The sequence below is a fragment of the Leptosomus discolor genome, chromosome 10, assembly GCF_034619465.1.
Source record: "Leptosomus discolor isolate bLepDis1 chromosome 10, bLepDis1.hap2, whole genome shotgun sequence".
In the NCBI taxonomy this organism is placed as follows: Eukaryota; Metazoa; Chordata; class Aves; order Leptosomiformes; family Leptosomidae; genus Leptosomus; species Leptosomus discolor.
The window spans coordinates 17,930,424-17,948,699 of record NC_141400.1 but is presented as its reverse complement, the minus strand read 5'-3'; the positions used below and the strand labels follow the sequence as shown (position 1 = coordinate 17,948,699).

At 50.1% G+C, this 18,276-nt stretch overlaps 1 protein-coding gene across 1 annotated transcript; it reads right to left on the bottom strand.

Moving 5' to 3' along the window:
* Positions 1-17,204: 17,204 nt before the first annotated feature.
* NEUROG1 (neurogenin 1) lies at positions 17,205-17,750 on the bottom strand. The gene has a single exon (XM_086471136.1). It carries the CDS (start codon positions 17,748-17,750, stop codon positions 17,205-17,207), a length of 546 nt encoding a protein of 181 aa, XP_086327262.1.
* Positions 17,751-18,276: the final 526 nt, after the last annotated feature.

The window sequence follows — 18,276 nt, the reverse complement described above, 5'->3', positions numbered from 1 at the left end:
TTCCCCCCTCTGTCTCTCAAGTCGCCTTCTTCCCCCTGTCTGCAAAGGCCTAAATTGAAAACTCATCAAAAAGTAATACAAGAGCAGTTTGGCTGGGAAGCTGCTGCCGTGGGGCTTTGCCTTTAATAAAGGCCCCCCTGCTACTTTTACACATGGGCTGGGGAGCAGAGAAAGGAGGAGGAGGAAGGCAGAAACAACCTAGAAGGGGAAAGGAAAAAAAAAAAAAAAAAAAAGAAGCTAAAAACTAACAGCCAGATGGGATATTTGGAGGCAGGATAATTTGATGTGTCATGGCTGGAGGAGAACAAGGGGCAGCCCCTTGTTTTCTGTGTGTACACACAACAAAATAGATGACTTCTAGAGAGGGGAAAGGAGAGGAGCTGGGGGCCGGCCGGGGGCTGCCGATCACTACATCTTGGTGTCGCTGGCGGGGGGGGAGCGGTCAGTGCCCTGCGGTCGATGACTTCCCTGGTGCACAGCTCCAGGCATGGAGGGAGATGGAGAGAGGTCAGAAAGGAAGGGGGAAGAGAGAGGAGATGAGCCATTGCCCTTCTGCAGGGCTGGGAAGTTGTCTCAACCCAGAGTTGTCTTAGGCCATATGTAGGACCTGGACTGGGAATGCTGCACCTCCTTATACCCAAGAAATCAGAAGAGGGTGTTGCTTTCTCCTTGCTGACTCAATGCTTTAACTCCAGAGCATGCAGCAGAGCTGCATCACCTACAGGCTTCTCCTCGTGCTGGCTCCAGGCGAGCAGCACCGCTTCATCCTGAACTCAGCCCGGGGTAGGAAAAGAGGACAAGCCCAAGAAATCTCTAAAATATTAATTTGGAAGGTTGTGGGGGGAAATCTTTGTTCTAAATCCCCATCATGGCCCAGCCTCAGCACGCACAGGTGACGAGAGGGTTGTAAAAACCCCCATTGTTTAACACAAGTAGAAATGGCGTCTCCTTACAGCAAATTTGGCGCTGGTGCTCTGTGGGGACATGGTGAAGGCACCAACCATCCCCTACCTGGTGCGTACGCTTGGTCTGCACCCCTGCAAGAAGCAATGAATGTGCTCACAGCCCATCTGGGAGAGATAAATGTTACCCCATCCCATGCAACCCACAGTTTGCTTGAGCCTGCTTAGGAAGCTGTGGGTAGGATGGGAATAAAAACCTCCTAGTTCCAGCCCTGAGGTGTAAGCCACGGGGACATCTCCTTCTGACAGCGACCGCCTGGGCCAGCATGAAGAAACAGCCCGTTTCACCTCATCTGTGTTTTATTTAACACTGAAGATTTTCTCTGCTTCCTTCTCTTGCCTTAAAATAATTGTGCTTGGTGCAGCAAGTCGGAGGGAGTGTGGCGGCCCAGTCGTTTGCTCTCCTTTAAGAGAGAAGAAAGCCCAAGTGATGGAAAAAGCCTTCTACCCTTCTACCACCCAGCTGGTGCCTCCCCAAGGACGGGTGCTGCAGCGGCAGGAAACTTTTTGGTCGCCCACCGCAGAGGAAGGCAGGGAGCTGCCCGTGCAGGCAGCACACCATCCGGCAGCCGGTCAGGCAGCACAAATGAGAGGTGCTTCGTTACCAGACTCTATCCCGAAACCTGAGCCCGGGTGCCAGCGCTGCGGCCGTCAGCGCTTGATCAATCATTCCTATTTCCTGGCTGTCCATCAGGCATCTCTCCCCGAGTCCTCAGAAAGGTTTTGTTTAGATGTTCAGTTACAGAGAAGAAAAAGTCCATTTATCTTGAAGGACCCTCTCTAAACAATGCAAAAGAAATCACTACAGTGGTGGGAGTCGGTGCTGCTGCTGGGAGTCCTGCAAGGGCCAGGCTGTGGGCGCGGGACCTGCAGGACTGAGCCGGTGGCTCCCACGTCTGCTGTAGGACAGCTTCCAGCCATCGCCACCATCAGTTCCCAGCTTGCTTACACCATCAGCAGCTTCTTCCTAAAAAGAAGTGAAAACAGTGCTAGGCTTGTACCTCTGCCAGCTGAGATGGAGGCATGGGACAAGGTGCTTTCACCGCTGGATAGTGGGGTCCACAAAAGCCACAGCCACGCAGCCCCTGGGCTTGGTAGAAATGGGGAACAGCGAGAGCTACAAGGGCTCTGATAGCTGTGTTCCACATTTGATGCACTGCCATTCTGCTTGGGAGCGGAGAAATTCTCCCTCCTGGGGAATACTGAAGGTTTATCAGTCTTGGAGGTGCTAAATGAGGTCTCAGGTGCCCTCTGGTGCTGAGCACTTTTTGGAGAAATACCCACCACAAACAGCCTTTATTGCTGTCTTCCCTTTTTTCTTATTACTTATTCATTTGCTTATTCCTTTTTACTTTTCCTTCAGTACCCCTGGTTAAAAACCATGTAATTATTACTTCTCCTAGAAACAAACAAACAAACAAAACCCCCAAAAAAAGAGTTTATCATAAACGGGGAAGATCTCAAAAGCATTGGTGGAGAACAAAGGCTGCAGGACCTGGGCTTCACGGTCCAGGCTGTGTCCCGGGAGCGCTCCGGTGACCTGCTCAGATGGAAAACCCACAAGCACGTCTCTGTGTTGAGGCCAGTTGCTTCCCAGGTCAGCCCTCTCCTTGGGGAGAAGGTGTGAATGGCTTCCTTGAATAAGTCACTGGATAGCCTTGGCCAGGCACAGGCTGGCTGCTGCTTCCCGTAGGGTCTCTCTCTCACTACTCAAAAACTGGATACTCTGTTGTGACATTTATTTTTCCTCCTCTTCAGAAAAGAAAACGGCTGCTTGCAGGCCATCGGTGCCGACGGGGACCAGCGGTGCTGCAGGCTGGGGGGTGAGAAAAGAGTGAGCTGGGGCAGCGGGCACCCATCTTGGCTGCCTGCGCTTCCTGTAAGGGTTAAAATAAGGATCGGCAGTTGAAAACTTTTAGAGTAATATGGCAATCAAAGAAGGGAGCTCTAGTTCTTGTTGTCGAGGCAGCCCAGAAACTGTTGAAGAGCCACTGGAAAAGCCATTGAGCTTTTGTCTAATAACTCCTGTGATAATAATTAGCTCAGCCAAGGCAGATTTTAAAGGGGCTTTAAAATTCTTGTTCAGTGGCTTGAAAGAAAAAAGGCAACCAGAGGCTCCTCTCATCTGAACATCAATGTGAATCCCACAAAATCCCATTATTCCTCTTTTAGATCTCCAGTTTGATCAGTTCAGCCTTTTCCCTCCCCAAGGCAACAACTTGCCCCCTTTGTGCATGTTTTCCCCCTTGAGATCTGAGCGCCTCACCGCGCATGCATGCGATGCCGCAGAGCCTGGTCCCCTTCTGCCCTGAACCCTTGCAAGTGGCAATGACTTGCTGTCCCCACCATGCCAGCAAGGATGACAGAAAACGAACGGGTGGAGGTAGAGACAAGTCTGTTTGCAAGTGCTTTCCATCCAGGCTGTTTTTCTTAAGAAGAAAGAATTTGTTGCATTTCAAAGCCTGCTGATGCTCTCAGGCTTTGCTTTCAACATCCCAGTGAAGCTTTAGCACTTGACAGTCAGAGGCAAAACTTGATGGTCTAAAAATCCTGTCTTCATCCAGAGCTAGGTCTAGCTACAGAGGAAGTTAAAATTCTCCTAAAAATCAATGGTTTGGGTGATTTCCTCAGTGAGCCAACCACATACGAGTGGAAGAAGAAACGCTAACACCAGCCCAGATCTATCAACCAGAGACCTTGCCGTGGTTTGCCTCTGCCAGAGACCTTCCACATGTCCCCCTTCCCAGGTTCACTGACATTTAGAGCAGTTCATGGGCAGCTCTAACGTGTCCTCACCAGGAATAAGCAGGGAGCTCTGGCCACAGGACTCCTCCACCCTTGCAGCTGATGCACCAGCTCATCCGGATGTGTGTTTACTGGGAACATGCCAAACTGGATGCACTTAAAGACTAGGACTTAGAAGCAACCTGCTGCTCTTTCTACACTCCCAGTGGACACTAAGGCACCTTTCTCAGGACAAATCTGCAAATCTGCAAAGATCCACAACCACCAAAAGCTCTACCAGCACAGCCAGGTGCTAAGGAGTGTTTTGGCAAGATTTGATGTAAAAGAAAGGATGGGGAAAGGAGGCTGACTTTCAGTTGGGAGATGGAGACGCAACCCTTAGGTAGCTGGTTTTCCTCCTAGCCAAGTATGAATACATCCATTCCGTGCAGATTTTACACCAGACCCTCATTCCAGTTCGACACAGCTTTGAGCAAGAATTGTAGAGGCAGAACAGGTCACGAAGCGGTTACAGAAGGGGTGACACTGTGTGATGCTTGACAGCCTTGTGCTATGGTGCCCAGAAAGTGTTTCCAGGCTGGGAACTAGTGTTCCAGGTTCCCCAGTGCCTGTACAGCCCCAGCGAAGCCGTGGTCCTGCTCGCCAAGGAGGCTTACTGGATTTAATGCCAATGCAAAGAACAACAGTTTGGAGTCGAGCAATAAGCCTTCCAGCAGGGAATACAAACTCTCCCCGGGCTGGAGCAGCTCGGGTTGCAACACCACAAGAAACACTGAGTTCAAATACAAACAAACCCTCTTTTCTTTGCAACTTTTTCTCTTTTGAATGCACTAGAAGTAATGTTGAGCTGAAAGCAAGATTTACTAGTAAAATATACTAATAAACCTCTTCAGAGTATCATAAACTGTGCTGTTGGTTTTTTTTAATGACAAATAATAAAGGAGTCTAATAAACTGTTGGTTTTTTTAATGGCAATTTTTAAGCGGCTGGAGCAGAGATCAGGAGTTCAGCCTCTTTCCTTGTTCTGTTTGTGGTATATTTATCTTCATGAAGAGAATGGTAGCAGGGGGATTTATTTTTCTGAATGAATGTCTCTAAGCCCCCCATACCTCCAGGGCTTATAGTAAGGTTGGATCCAATGACAGGAGAGTCAACATTATAAGCCCTTAGAGAGGGCTGAGTGCCTTGTAGATAGTCTCAAGTGGATGCGCTTTCAGCCCGCCGTTACCCCGGCTTACATTAGCGGCTGAAGAGACTTTGTCTGTCCCCGATGCCCTCGGGTGACCCGCGACCCCTGCGACTTCGCTCCGACGAGATCTGACGCTCGCGCAAGCCCCCGGCCGAGGAAATGGAGAGGCGCATTGTGCCGCGGAGAAAGAGCAACACAAACACGGGGTGTTCTCAAAGGAAACAAAAACCCAGTGGGAAAAAAAAAAAAAAAAAACCCTCCCCAAACTGGCAGCGAGGGGCAGCCGGGGAGAAAGCGCAGGCACACGCACTGCTGGGCAAAGCCACCGCGGAAAACTCACTGCTGGGGGGTTTCTGGAGCTCCTCGGGCTCCTTCTGCCGTGGGTCTCTGCTGGCTTTAGGTGTGGCTGAGGAAGCTGGGGTGGGGTGTGATGGAAAGTGGGTTTCCCTGTGGGTTCTGCATTTCTAAATATAAAAAAGAAAATAGGCTTGTTTGGTTTTCAGGAGTGCTTGATGAATGTGGTGGCAGAGATACAGTCTGGAGGTGACACGCTGGATCCGTACGTCCCAAAGGGAAAAAGCAGAGCTAAACCCTACTTGTGTCTCTGCAGAAAATGCTGAAACTTCATCCAGAGTCTCAAACGTCTAAAAAGGGCTGGAACAGCCCAAGCCCCTGGGCCCTGGAGGATGCCAAGCCCTGACCTGACCCCCCCCAAGGGGTGCAGTTGCCCACGGGTGGGTCAGATGGCCAGGCTGGCACTGACCCTGGGGCTGGCACTGACCCTGGGGCTGGCACTGTCCCTGGGGGTGGCACCCACTCTGGGGCAGGGGGGGTGCTGGTGGCAGGTAGGATGGAGTAGGGGTCTGTAAGTGAGCCTGGTCACTGCTGCTGTTATGCACAGACAGTGTCTCACTTTGAACAGCTCTTAATACTCAAGAGAGGCCACCTTGTCCTAACTGGTGGCTCCCTGTGGGGAAGGGTGCTTGTCCAAACAGTCACATCTCTCCCAGGGACCTTTGGGCTGATTTGGGGTGTGGAGGGTCCCCACCCTGCCTGGCCCTGCCTGGCCCCAACCTATGCCCAGATGCCCCTTTCTGCCTAACTGAGACAGCGACATCTTCACACAGCCTGTGGCCACCGCCCAGAGAGCCCCAAAGAGTAAGGTCTGCCATAAAACATAAGCCAGCAATGATGGCATCATGTTCCCATCTCCTCTCTTGAAACCTGGGCTTCCCTCACCTGGGTCCTTCATCCCCACTTGGCTTCAAGCCTTGCTGCTTTGCTTCAGGCTCAGATCCTGCACTTTGCAGCACCTCTGGGAGGGCACAGGACATGTCCTCCCTCTTTAAAGAGGGGCTGCAGTGGGGTGGGTGCAGCCACGGTACCAACCAGGATAGGGATGGGGAGGAGGTGACAGTGCAACATCTTCACCATCACCTTGGAGAGGTGGGACATGCCCCTTCCCAGCCCACCCAGTGTATCCAAGCCTGGCCCACGCATGGGAGCATTTTCCAGATGCCACTGTGTGTTTAAAGGTTAAAAAGATGAGCGGAAAAGCCCATGTCATGGGTGCCTGAGCTAGCAGGAGAATTTCTCCGGCATGGGGGGAACGTATTGTCCCCAGCGCGCCCGAGTGGATTTGCATGCTTAATTCCTGCTAAGCATTTTTGGAGGAGTAATCTGATAAAATCTTCAACCAGCTGATAGCATCACCCGAATCGGGTGTCACTCATAAAAAGCCCGTGGGACTTCCAGCTCCCAAACGTGCTATCGAGGGACCCGCTCACCCACCCGGGCTGGGTCCGTGCCCAGGCCAGAAGCCAGCGCTCGCCAGGCGCCGGTGGGGAAAGAGGAGTGCAGAGGACAGACGGAGGAGAAGACGACTTTTATCCCATTGTTTTTCCTTGTGATTAATCCATCTAAAGTGCTTCTCTGAGCGTAGCCACGGGCAATGTAAGAAAGAAGCAGTTTGAGCTTTGTGGGGCTTTTTTCTTTTCTTGCCCCCCTTCCCAAGTGTGCTTTACAAACATCCTCTCCGCTCGCCCTCTGTATTTGCAAAACCGTCTCCTTCTGCCCATGGCTCCTGATGAAGTCCTTGCAGAGCTCCTTGTCCACCTCCAGTCTTTTCAGCACGTATTCAAATTAACCCTTTTGTCCCATTCACACCCCCTTTCTTTGGCGGATATTGTGGCTTTGCCAGCAGCGATCCAGCAGCGGCTATTCTAATGTAATTGCATTCTGGCAATGCCTTGAGAACCTGATCAAGATCATCCCGCAAGTTTAATCCCTCCAAATTACAAAATGTTTACTATCAATCACCTTTATGCAGCTTTATTTCGTGGGCTTTCTTCAAGGAGCGAGCGGGACGTGTGTGTTGCCAGAGATGCCCCTTCACGTCTCCAGCTGATCACCTCAATGGGACCAGAGTCAAATGGTCAAGGCCATATGCGTATGAAAGCCTGGGCTGTGCTGCCAGCTATTCTCTCTAGCTCTGCATGGATTTCACACTTTCTATCCTGTTAGGGTGCCTACCATTTACTTTAGCGTTGATTTTTCTTTCCATTTCTGCGTCCTGTGTCATCTGGATTTAATCTAGTTAGCAGATTTTATGCCCAAAATTGCATTGTTAAAGGGAATTGTTTAAATGGGGATGGGCAGAGAACCCTGAAACCCTTGAAACTGGGGTGTCCCCCCTGCCCAGCGCCGGCCGCACATACCTCGACTGCTGCGGCCCTTGGCTTGGTGCGGAGGGGCTTGGAGGTGGCTTTGCTTTCTTGAAAGCATCCATTGCTATTTTCAGAACCACAAACAGATGCAAATGTCTCTGCAAACATTGCACAATGAGATGCAGGGAGAGGACAGCCTTTCAAAAATCTCTGAATAGCCCTTCAAAGCAAGTCTAATTAGGGTAAGTAGAGGTAATAGGCCCACTTGCGTTTTTTACACTCGCATTTTTCCCCCCTCAAAGCCTGCAAGGCTCTTTCTCCCCTATGGCTGGGTGGGGGGGAGGTATATACCCTCACTCGTTTGTTTGCGCTGACAAATGTAGGGATGGAAAGAAGGGGGAGAGGTAGAAGCGGGGGGGGGGGGGGGGGGGGGGGGGCGGGGGGGTAGAGAAAAATCAATCATTTGAAAAGTCTCCTCTGATAGTTTTTTTGTGCGGCTTTTCCTGGTGAGATAGATAGCAGCGGAGACAGCAGCATCCCGGCTGGGGTGTGGGGCAGGCACCAAAGCAGAGGCTGCAGCTCGTGTCATTTGGAACTTCAGTAAGTGAAAAAGAAAAGCAGAAGGTATGGGCTGAATACTTGGGTAAATCAGTAATAGAGCTAAAGGGCATATGCCTGTAGGGAATATGTTGGCATAAAAGAGCTTTAAGAGGGGCCATTCATACTGACAAAGGGAGATTTGAATTGCTGCCTTCACAATAGCATGAAAGGATGGGCTTGGGGTGTTCTGAAACAAAGTGGAAATCATACTGCCCTGAACGGTTCTAATAAGCTTTTAACTATTTTACATTATGGCATTACCTCTTTTTTTTTTTTTTTCCCCCTTCTTCTTCTTGTGAGCCAAGTGCCAGGCCCACTTAAAAGTGTGATTTATACTTTTTTTGCTTCATGGTAACTTTGGAGGAAAATAGATGGGGACTCAAAGGCAGTAATTCAGCTTTTGCAAGATGAGGAGGGGGAAATGCCATCATTTCTGAACGCCCCAGAAAGCACACCCGTGTGCCGAGCTCCTCGGCCGCAGCCGGCAGCACCCTCGCCGCCTGGCACAAGCCTGGGCCAGGGATGCCGGCTCGTTGCACCTACCACCCATCCCACATCTCCCATTTAATTGTGCTCATTAGCAGCTGCATGACCAGGCAGATATTGCTGCTCACTGCCACTGGGGCTACTCCACTGTGCAACTCAGGTGGGCTTCAGCGTGCACTCCAAAAAATGCAGGAATTGCTTGGCAAAATCCCTGCTTTTCACCATCGGCAGAGGTTCAGCATCTCAGCCTGTATTTGGGGGTACTCGGGGGGATGCTGCTCCCACTGCCTGCCTGGGAAGGAGGCAGTTGCCTGGCCTGTGTGTTGGGAAACGCACGCTGGCTTTGTGTGTGCTGGGGCTCCCTCCCCGAGCTCCCCCCAGATGGTGCGATCGCACGACTGCACTGTTAAAATAGAGCTCGTATAGACAATTAGCCAATTACTCACTCTGTCATTGCACTTTCTTCTTGTAACTGAGATGCAAACTGGACTATGTCTTCTTTGGTAGCTTCATTCATTGGCAGCATTATTTAATGACACTTTTGTCAGCTTTGGGTCTGCCCAAAGATTTCTGAACGTAGCTTTATGAACCTCGAAAGGGCGCCCTGTGGAGTGAAAGCGGACTTTGAACCTACAGACGATGCTAAAGACAATGAATTTCCCAAAGTCAGGGAAAGAAATCCAGAGCGTGGCTACCACAGGGCATGTGGCTCAGCCCCTCATTGTCAGCAGCAGAGGCTACGGAGAGAATAGCCCAGTAGCCAAAAGAGGTTGAGCATCTGGATGCATGGGCCACTTTTCTCTGCTTAAATATCTCAGAAAGAATTCTACTACAAGTGCTGCCAGGCCCTTTTTAAGATGGGAAGGCTGGGTGGAACAGCTGTCCTGGACCAGTATCTCACCCAAGACCCTCGCTGAGAGTGGCCAAAATTGAGTTTCCTTTGCTTTGATGGGTGTTTGTCCCAGCCACAGTTTAGCTTCGGTACATCTGTGCAGAGCTGCAGCTGGCAGGACTAATGCAGTGGAAACGGCAAGAGAGACGGGTTCGGTTTTGCTCCTGGCATTTTCCAGGGAAGAACAAAAACTCTCCTGCTGCCTAATGAAGGAAACTCCATCCTTCTACATATGTTTCTTTGGAACAGGCTAATGCTTTTATTTTCCATAACTTTTGGCATCAAGCACCATTAGTGTCTCATATTCACCTCTGAAGTTCAGCCCCATACAGGTGCAAGGATGGGTCCTGAGTTATCTTTAAATACACTTGGAAAAAAATAAAAGAAAGAAATCCCATCTGTCTCTTTCCGGAGGGTAGAGTTTCTGTGGGATTTATCTCATGGCTCCTCCAAGCTTGGTTAGCGTGAAGCATGCACTCGACACACACACACTCACACCCCAATCTGGGGTGCTCACAGCCACCACCAGCTTCCCTCAGCTGACAGTTCCCTTCCCTGCATCCCATACGGCTCCGTGCATCTCCCGGCATCCCAAAAAGTGCTTCCCGGGAGAGCGGCGCAGGTGACAGCCGTGTCGGTGACAGCCACGGCCACGGCGGGTCAGGTAGGCTGGACCCTCCTTCCCTGGGACCACAGACCTCATTAGCTGCCACTTGATTTATCAAGAGGGCATTATGGCTTTGGAAGCTGACATCTTTTTGGATTGCAAATAGGAGAGGAGGCAACTGTACCCTGTGAAAAGATTGATTAAATACTAATTAACCTCCTTTCTTAGATAATGAAAGCACTTCAGTGAGCTGGATAAACACGATGCGCATCAGTTGCTCTCCTGGCGAAGCAATGGGTAATTGAGAGAGCAGTATCCATTACTGATGTTGTGACAGGAGAGGTTTTCCTTTCAGATTACAAAAGACTTGCTGCAGGAGAGATGGCACTCAAATAGGAAGGAAAAAAAAAATGCCATATTCTTTTATCTCAGGAGTTAATTCCCTTTGGTTTGAATACTCCTACCAGGGAACAAGAGAAACAACTCCTGCATTTGTATCTAGGAATAGCCAAGTAAAAAAATACAGAAGTAAATCAAGTTATTTAGGCTTTGGAGGGAGGGATTGGCTCAGCTGCATACGGTTGCTGGTCTTTACTGGTAAGGTCTCTAGCTTTTCTAGGTTCTGTGCAAAACAATCCACAAATATTGCCTGCTTCCCTTGAATCCCAGAGACCGAACTGGAAAATCACAAGGGAAGAAGAGAGGCTTTTTCTGGTCCATGTTAGGATTTACATCCTAAGGGCATGTGCCGTTCTGCCATAAGGAGAGCAGCCTTGCCAAGGAGGACGTTTGGTTTCTCAGAAGTGAATATTTTCAAGGAGAAATTCAGGTGGGAAAGGACTGTTTAGTGCAGTTTGTTCAACTTTCACCCGCCCCTAGTGATTGTCGTTGTTCCTGATCCTGCCTTTGAGACTCTCTTTTCAGTACATTATCCTGAAGGTCTGCATGGGGGAATCCAACGTGAATATGACCACATTGGGAATTTTGTCTTCCTCCCTTTGCTTTTTAACACTTGCCTTCTCTGTTTGGCCTCATTTATTTAAACTGAAGCATTCATCAAGGACCCATTAGTCTCTCGGTCCCCAAGGTAGGGACAGGGACAAACTACTGTGTCCATGGTGCCCCTTGGGCTGTATGTCTCCTCTCCCACCACCTGCAAAAGTGGACCGACACCATCTTAGGTACAGGATTTTGTATTTGCATCTTTCGTATTTGCAAATGTTATTTCTTCAGGCTTCTCATCTCAGTGGAAACCTGCAAGTTGGAGAAGCACGATGATCTGCCAGGTTTGCGCTGGGGTACAGATGCCAAAAGCTGCTGTAGACAATCCTGCTGGAGGTACTCCTGGGTATGATTCTATAAAGATTGCTGACATCTGCCACGCAGAGGAGAGCAGAACAAGTTGTTTGTTTGTAGAAATAAGTCCAATTAACTCCTACAGATGGAACTTAATCCATTATTTGTGCAACAAACCATTATGGTCCGTAATCACCTTGGACTGCCATTAGATGGCTTTAAATGCTTTCCTAGAAGGCAATTTTGTGAAATCTTCAGGTTAAAAAAAAAAGAAAAAAAGATTATCCTGGAATGTGCAGAATGTAATAATCCAAGAAAGAGACAGTGAAGTCCTGAGGACTTGGCCAAATCCCTGTTTGGGAAATAGAGGCATCAGTCCCCTCACATGCTTCAATTCATAATTAAGCCCATCTCATGGGCATGAAGCAAGAGTGGAAAGGAGGCTGTGCACTGACACAGGCTGGTCTTTCCCTGAAGCACAGCAAATCTCCTGGGTGGACAGGAAGGGAGCAGGGGGGCTGAATAGTGCAACTAAATGAATGAGCTCCGAGCAGGGATGTTAGCGAGACACTCTAAGCATTTTCTTTCCAGTTATCACATTAGAAAAACCACTTTCTGAACTTAGTGTCTATGCTTCCATTGGCACAGCGCATGCAAGACCCTGTCTGTGGACCCTTATTCACTGTTACTCAGAGAATAAAGCTGGCGTCTTCTCTAGAAGTTTTACTTCAGCAAGTTTTTACTCTATGCAGAAGTATGCTGTATGCTCCATCCTACTGACCCTCGCCAAAGTCCTGCTGACCCTTGCCAAAGTCCTACTGACAGTCAACGCGTGAAACAAACGGGGTAGGAGCTGAGTGAGAACCATTTCTTGTACCTGCGGAGTCATGCACATGGCACGGTGAAGGGTGGCATCTCTGTCCCAGCCTCTCTAATGTGATATTTCTTTTTCTTTTTCAAACCCCCAGAGTTTCAAAAGATTTTCGAACAGTGAGATAGGAGGTACTAACAGATGCTGCTGCAGAGGCAGCCAAATAGAGGCGAAAGTGGGAGACCTGAATAATGACGAGTGGTGTGCCATCAACTGACAGAGAAGACCATTATCCATTGGGAAGAGTCTATTCACTCTTGTCTACTGGATCTTAAACTGGAAGATTGACTGATGGAAAATAATAGTAATAATGATTATAATAGAGGAGCATTGCTGGGTGTGTGGAGCCTTGGTCTGGCACCAGCAATGCCTCATGTAAACCATTTGCTGTCTCTCCCGAGAGGACAGTAACCCCAGCAGAGAGGCAATGGGGAGGAAAACCCTATTTCCAGGGGGCACAGCTATTTGTACCCTCTGAGCTCAGCCTTACACTCCTCATTGTGCTGGGGATTAATAATGAGGCTGGGTCCCACAAACCTTTTAAAAGGATCTGTTACTTCACTGTGGCTCTGTGTTATCTTCAGTATTTTTTTCACATTGACCATTATGTCTTTTGGTTGAGGAGGAAGAGAGAAAAGGGAGTAGTTGATCAAGGGCACTATTACCAGGCCACTGGGCATAAAACTGCTTTTAACCAGTCAGTTAATTTGCTAACCTAGATTAACAAATGCATCAGTAATGTCCTTTGAAGACCATAAAAGTAAAAGTTCAGCCAACTCCCAGCTGCAAGTATTTTATACAGTATTTTGGCATCTCCGTTCTGCAGCGCTCACGTACAGTACGGTCAGTAAAGCTGCTCGCTCCTTAGCAGCTTTGCTCCTCCAGATGATTTCTTTTAATTGCGTATGCCACCAATAAAAAAGCTCCTGAAAATTAGTTCTCACCTGCTTCTGTTCTGATAATGTCTGCCAACTACACAAAGTAGTCTTAATGGAGCATTTGAGCCCCAGAGATCTGTAATTACAGTATTAAGTTTCATGTACTCACGGGTAGTAGCACGGGCTGTATTTTACAGATCATGTACAGAGTAAAATCAAAATCTACAACAGATTGACACCCAATAATGAAAATCTTTCTGAGGATGCTCTTGTTAATAACTAAACCCCAAGCATTGTTTGAGCCTCGCCCCAGCAGGCACGACAGTAAGTAGGGCACCACATGGCATCGAAATCACGGGAAATACTTACCTAAACCTGTACAGAATTTTGGATCTGCAGCCATTTGCTCATTTTTTCTGAGCCCAGGTCATTCAGAGAGACTCTGTAGAGCTTCAAATCAGTTGGAAAAGGTTGGAACAGAGCAGCTCCAGCGCTGTGAGGCTGCTGGGGGCCCTGCCACCAGAGCTCACGAGCACCTTGTAGTTGGTAGCAGACTGTTTCCCCACAGTAAATCTCAGCGGAGAGAAAGTGGGATCATCTCAGTTGTGTTTCTGTGAGAAAGTCTGTGCTGGAAGCCCATTCCCCAGCTAGCAGGGATGCCCTATCAGGGGCCATCTCAGACTTTCTCTCCTAATTAAAGCGGAATTCAGTGAGACTGAAGGACTTGCAGAACCTCCTGGCAGAGGGTCCCTAATGCTCACATGCCCTGGAGGTGGTTGTTTGGATCCAGCAGCGATAATGGATTACCAACACCTATCAGCAGGCATGTGAAAAAAACGCATATACATACATGTAATGTGGGGCTGAGATTCGAACTCAAGCTATTTCAGTTATTTTGGAAGTCGGTAAGGGTCTTGCCACTCATTTCAGTGGGACAGAGATTGGTGCCTGTTTATGGAAATTTTTTACCATATAACTATCTGGTGTTTCCAAAGAATTTGCCAACGATTTCATCAGTCCTAGCATTTAATTCACCTTTTTTTTTTCCCCCTGTACGAGTGCAAGGAGGTGATTTTAGTGCATTTAAAGAAAGCTGCCTGTTTGCAGTCGGGGCAGCCTGTTCCAGCTCCCTGTCAATTCACCAAACTACCCTTTTGATGAAAAAAAGTACAAACCCCCTTGTTGTAAATGGGGGTGCAGGTTGGTCCTGCAGCCTCTGAATATAGGCATTCCATCTGTCCCAGCGGCAGATTTGTTCAACTATGTCTGAACCTATCACCGCTCGGGGGAAAAACTGTTCTCTGACTCATGTTAATGTATGAATCTAATTGTATCCTCACGCAGTTTGCAGCTTTCATTGCCCATTAGGAACATTAACATCATACACTGAGTCCTGGTAGATGTATGGTCTTTATATACTGCATAATGTCCACAGATCTCTGCTCGCAGCTAAGAAAACACAAAAGAATAGAGGATATTTTGAAGTTTTGTGGAGTTTTTTTTTTTCTTTGAGATTGAAGTCCAGTGTCTTGGGACCCAGTGACTTTAGATGACCTTCCGTCTCCATGGACTGTACTAAATTTCAGCCCCTGGAGGCTACTCCATACAAAACCTCCTGGCTTTCAAGGGCAGGTGCAAGCAAAGCTTCACTGCGTCACAGATCAAGACCTGTTACTGCCAGAATTAGATTTCACAAATCTCTTTTATTTAACAGGACATCATTAAAGAGCTGGCCTATACTGATTGCTGGTGCCTTTAATTAATGTAAGTTTTATGCTGCTATTAGGATTTCCAAGCAATAATATTTCCTTTTCAGCATTTATACTTTGAGAAACAGAGCTGGGGGTGTGCGTATAAACAAGCATATGAAAACTGTCTTAATGAAATTTAAAGATTGCAGACTCAGGCACTCAAAAAGGAGGAAATGCTGACACTGAGGTGTCTGTAATCTTATTTCAGCTCCTCTCCTTCTAATTTTTGTGGCAATTATATGACCCCACGTTATATTTTTGATAATATATCCACCTGCTTCATTACGTAGGAGGGCTGACTTTCAGGCACAGATTTTGCCTGTGTGATGAGCGGCTTCTCAGTGTTTTGCCTGATGCTTTCAGCATTTGCCCTCTGCCTTTTCCCCTGCACAGTATACGATCACACACTGAAGACCAACTTTCTTCCTGGGCTTTAACAGCAGTCCTGAGCATCTGAGTGCTCTGAAAGCTCTGCTTAATGAAACAATTAAATTCACTGATAATGTGAGGGGATGGGACCCCAATTTTACAGATGGGAAACTGAGGCATAGAAAAATGAAAGTCAGTTCATCCCACTAAGCCTGGGCTGTCCCAACTGAGAGGTGTAGGAGCTGATATTTTAGTGTATTTGGGCTTTTACCACACCATATATCCAAGCATCCACCTCCTTTCCCCACAAACATCCTGTTAACTGCCCATATAGCTCTGATTCACCACTGTTTTGGAGATGGCTGGAAAGACATGGCTGAGCTGCCTCATTCCCCCCCCCCATAAGACAGGGTGATGAGAATAAAACTGTTGCTTTTAAGGGTGTCTGGGTGCCTAGTGTGATAAGGGAGTGTTGAGCAATGCTGAAAAGGAAGACGTGAAGAGTAGAAGCCCTTCAGCAAGGTATAATTTGGGGGGTGAGAGGGCTCCTCCATAGCACACAAGTGCAGGAGAAAGGAAAGGTTGGGGTTTCCCAACAGTGGAGCATCTTTCGTGGAGGCAAGGGCCCCTCTCGACACCCCCAATCTCTAGCTGAGAGCCAGAGCTGTGCCAGGGCTGGTGCCAAGGCCCTGCAATGTGCCTCTGGCCACCCTTTCTCCTCTCCCTGCATGGAAGCGAGCAGGGAGAGCCTCCATCCCACCGTGTGACTTGGGGGAAAAGGGGCAGCTCATGACAGCCAAGTTCCCCCAGCATTGCAGGTTTAGGCAAAGCTACAAGCTCTGTGTCCTGTTGAGGGGTGCAGCACCCTCTCCTTGCCCCAAATCCCCCAACATCTTCCAGCTCCCCTTACAAACCGTGGCAAGGACAGCCCTGAACACCAGCACTGCTGGCAGCACCGCTCTGCTCCCTGCTCTCTGCCTGCGTAGGGGTCTCTAATCCCTTCTCTGTGAGGCTTGGGGGCCAGCTGATGTTTGCAGGTAGCTGCACGTGTCTGTGGCCAGTGTGGTGTGAGAAACAACGGCTTGGGCCATGCCGATTGTTGTCTTGGGGCAAACCCTTCCCTTCCACCACAGGCTCCTTCTGAGAAGCAAAAAAAACCCCAAACCCCGAGCTTAAGAAACAAAACTCCAGAGGCTCTGCTGAAATTCAGTAAAAACGTTAAAAATTTTATTTACAGGGTAAAGCACAATTTCTTTAAAAAAAAAAGAACCCACTTTGATAAGAGGCATAATAATAGAATAAAGCTCTTTATGTACAAAAATACAATTTTCATATGAATGAACATCTTGAATAAATTAAACCGCTATCTGGCCCAGTCGCTGAATACCCCGGGTCTGCTCCTGCTCTAAAGCAAGACCGCCGCGCTGGGGGTCAGCATCTATAATGCATGAGCCTCCTCCGCTCGTCCGTCGGGCGCAGGGTCCCATCGGGGCCGGTGCTGGGGTCCCCCCCCCCCGGGAGGGGCTGAGCCGCCCCGGGCGCAGGGCAGGAGGGCGGCGCTGAGCCCCGTGCTGCGCCCCGGACCGCATCGGCCCCTTAAGCCTTTTCATGGCATTGTCAGGGCGTTCAAACCAAATTTTCATGCTCGTTTTTCTTCGCTGGAGAGCTACAAATTGTAAAATTGACTTTTCACCTCGTCTGCGGCAGCAAATCTGTCGCTTTTCTTCCCGGTTTTCGCAGCCGTACGGGAGGCGAGGCGGGGGGAAGGGGCTGGAGGCTGGAAAGTGCAACGGGAGGAGACACCCCCACCCCCCCTCCTCAACCCCCGCCCCCCCCTTTCCCCGCTCCCGGCCCTCGGGCGGGGCGCGCTGCGCGGAGCGGCGCGGTGCGCTCTAGCGGCAGGGCGCGCCCGGGGGCGCGGCGGCGGCGGGGGGCAGCCCGCGGAAGTTGCGCAGGGTGTCGGCGGGCGCGTAAGCGCAGTCCTCGGAGGTGGCGGGGCTGCTGGGAGCGGAGGCGGAGGCGCAAAGCGAGGGGGCGGACGGGGATGCGCTGGACAGCCAGGAACCGGCGTCGCTCCCGGGGCTGGGGGGCGCGGCGGCCCCGCGGAAGGTGGGGGGCGGCGGGAGGCACTGCTCGGCCAGGCGGAGGGTCTCGGAGAGGGCCCAGATGTAGTTGTAAGCGAAGCGCAGGGTCTCGATCTTGGTGAGCTTGGTGTCGTCGGGGAAGGTGGGCAGGACGCTGCGGAGCTCATCCAGGGCGGCGTTGAGGTGGTGCATACGGTTCCGCTCCCGGTCATTGGCTTTCACCCGCCGGCTGCGTTTCAGCGTGTGCAGAAGCGCTTCGGTGCGCCCCCGGCCGCGGCCGCGCCGCCTCCGCCGTTCCCGCGGAGCGCCCGGCGGTTCCGCGCCGCCGCCGCTGCTGGCCGCCTCCGCGGGCATCCTGCGGGGAGAGAAGACGGAGCCGCCGTCACCGCGGGGCAGGGCAGGGGCGGTGGGTTGGGGGGGGGGAGGAGTGAAGGGGAAGGTGCGAAGCGGGCGGGGAAGGGGTGGTGGTGGGGAAAGAGATGAAAATAAATCTAATTTAGAGGGGTAGGAAGGGGGGGGGGGAGAGAGAGACAAAAATAGATCTAATTTAGGGGGGGTAGGAAGGGGGGGGGGACAGAGACAAAAATAGATGTAATTTAGGGGGGTGGGGGGGAGGTGTGGAAGTGCTTGGCACGGCGGCAGGTGCCGGCGGCCGCGTACTCACATGGAAAGGCAGTCCCAGGGATGCAGTTAAGCAAAAACACCACAACACCAGAGGGGGAAAAAAAAAAAAAAAGAGAGAGGGAAAAAGAGGAAAAAAAAAAAAAGATGGGAAAAAAAGTAAAGCGTGTGTCTGCCGGGGGAGGCAGGGCGGACTTGAGCGCTGAGAGCCCTCCGCGGATGGAAGGGGGGGGGGGGGGGGGGGGGGGAAGGGGAAAAA

What these genes read in the sequence shown, in the direction of transcription:
- NEUROG1 (XM_086471136.1), bottom strand. Translation starts at nt 17,750, where the DNA reads ATGCCCGCGGAGGCGGCCAGCAGCGGCGGCGGCGCGGAACCGCCGGGC.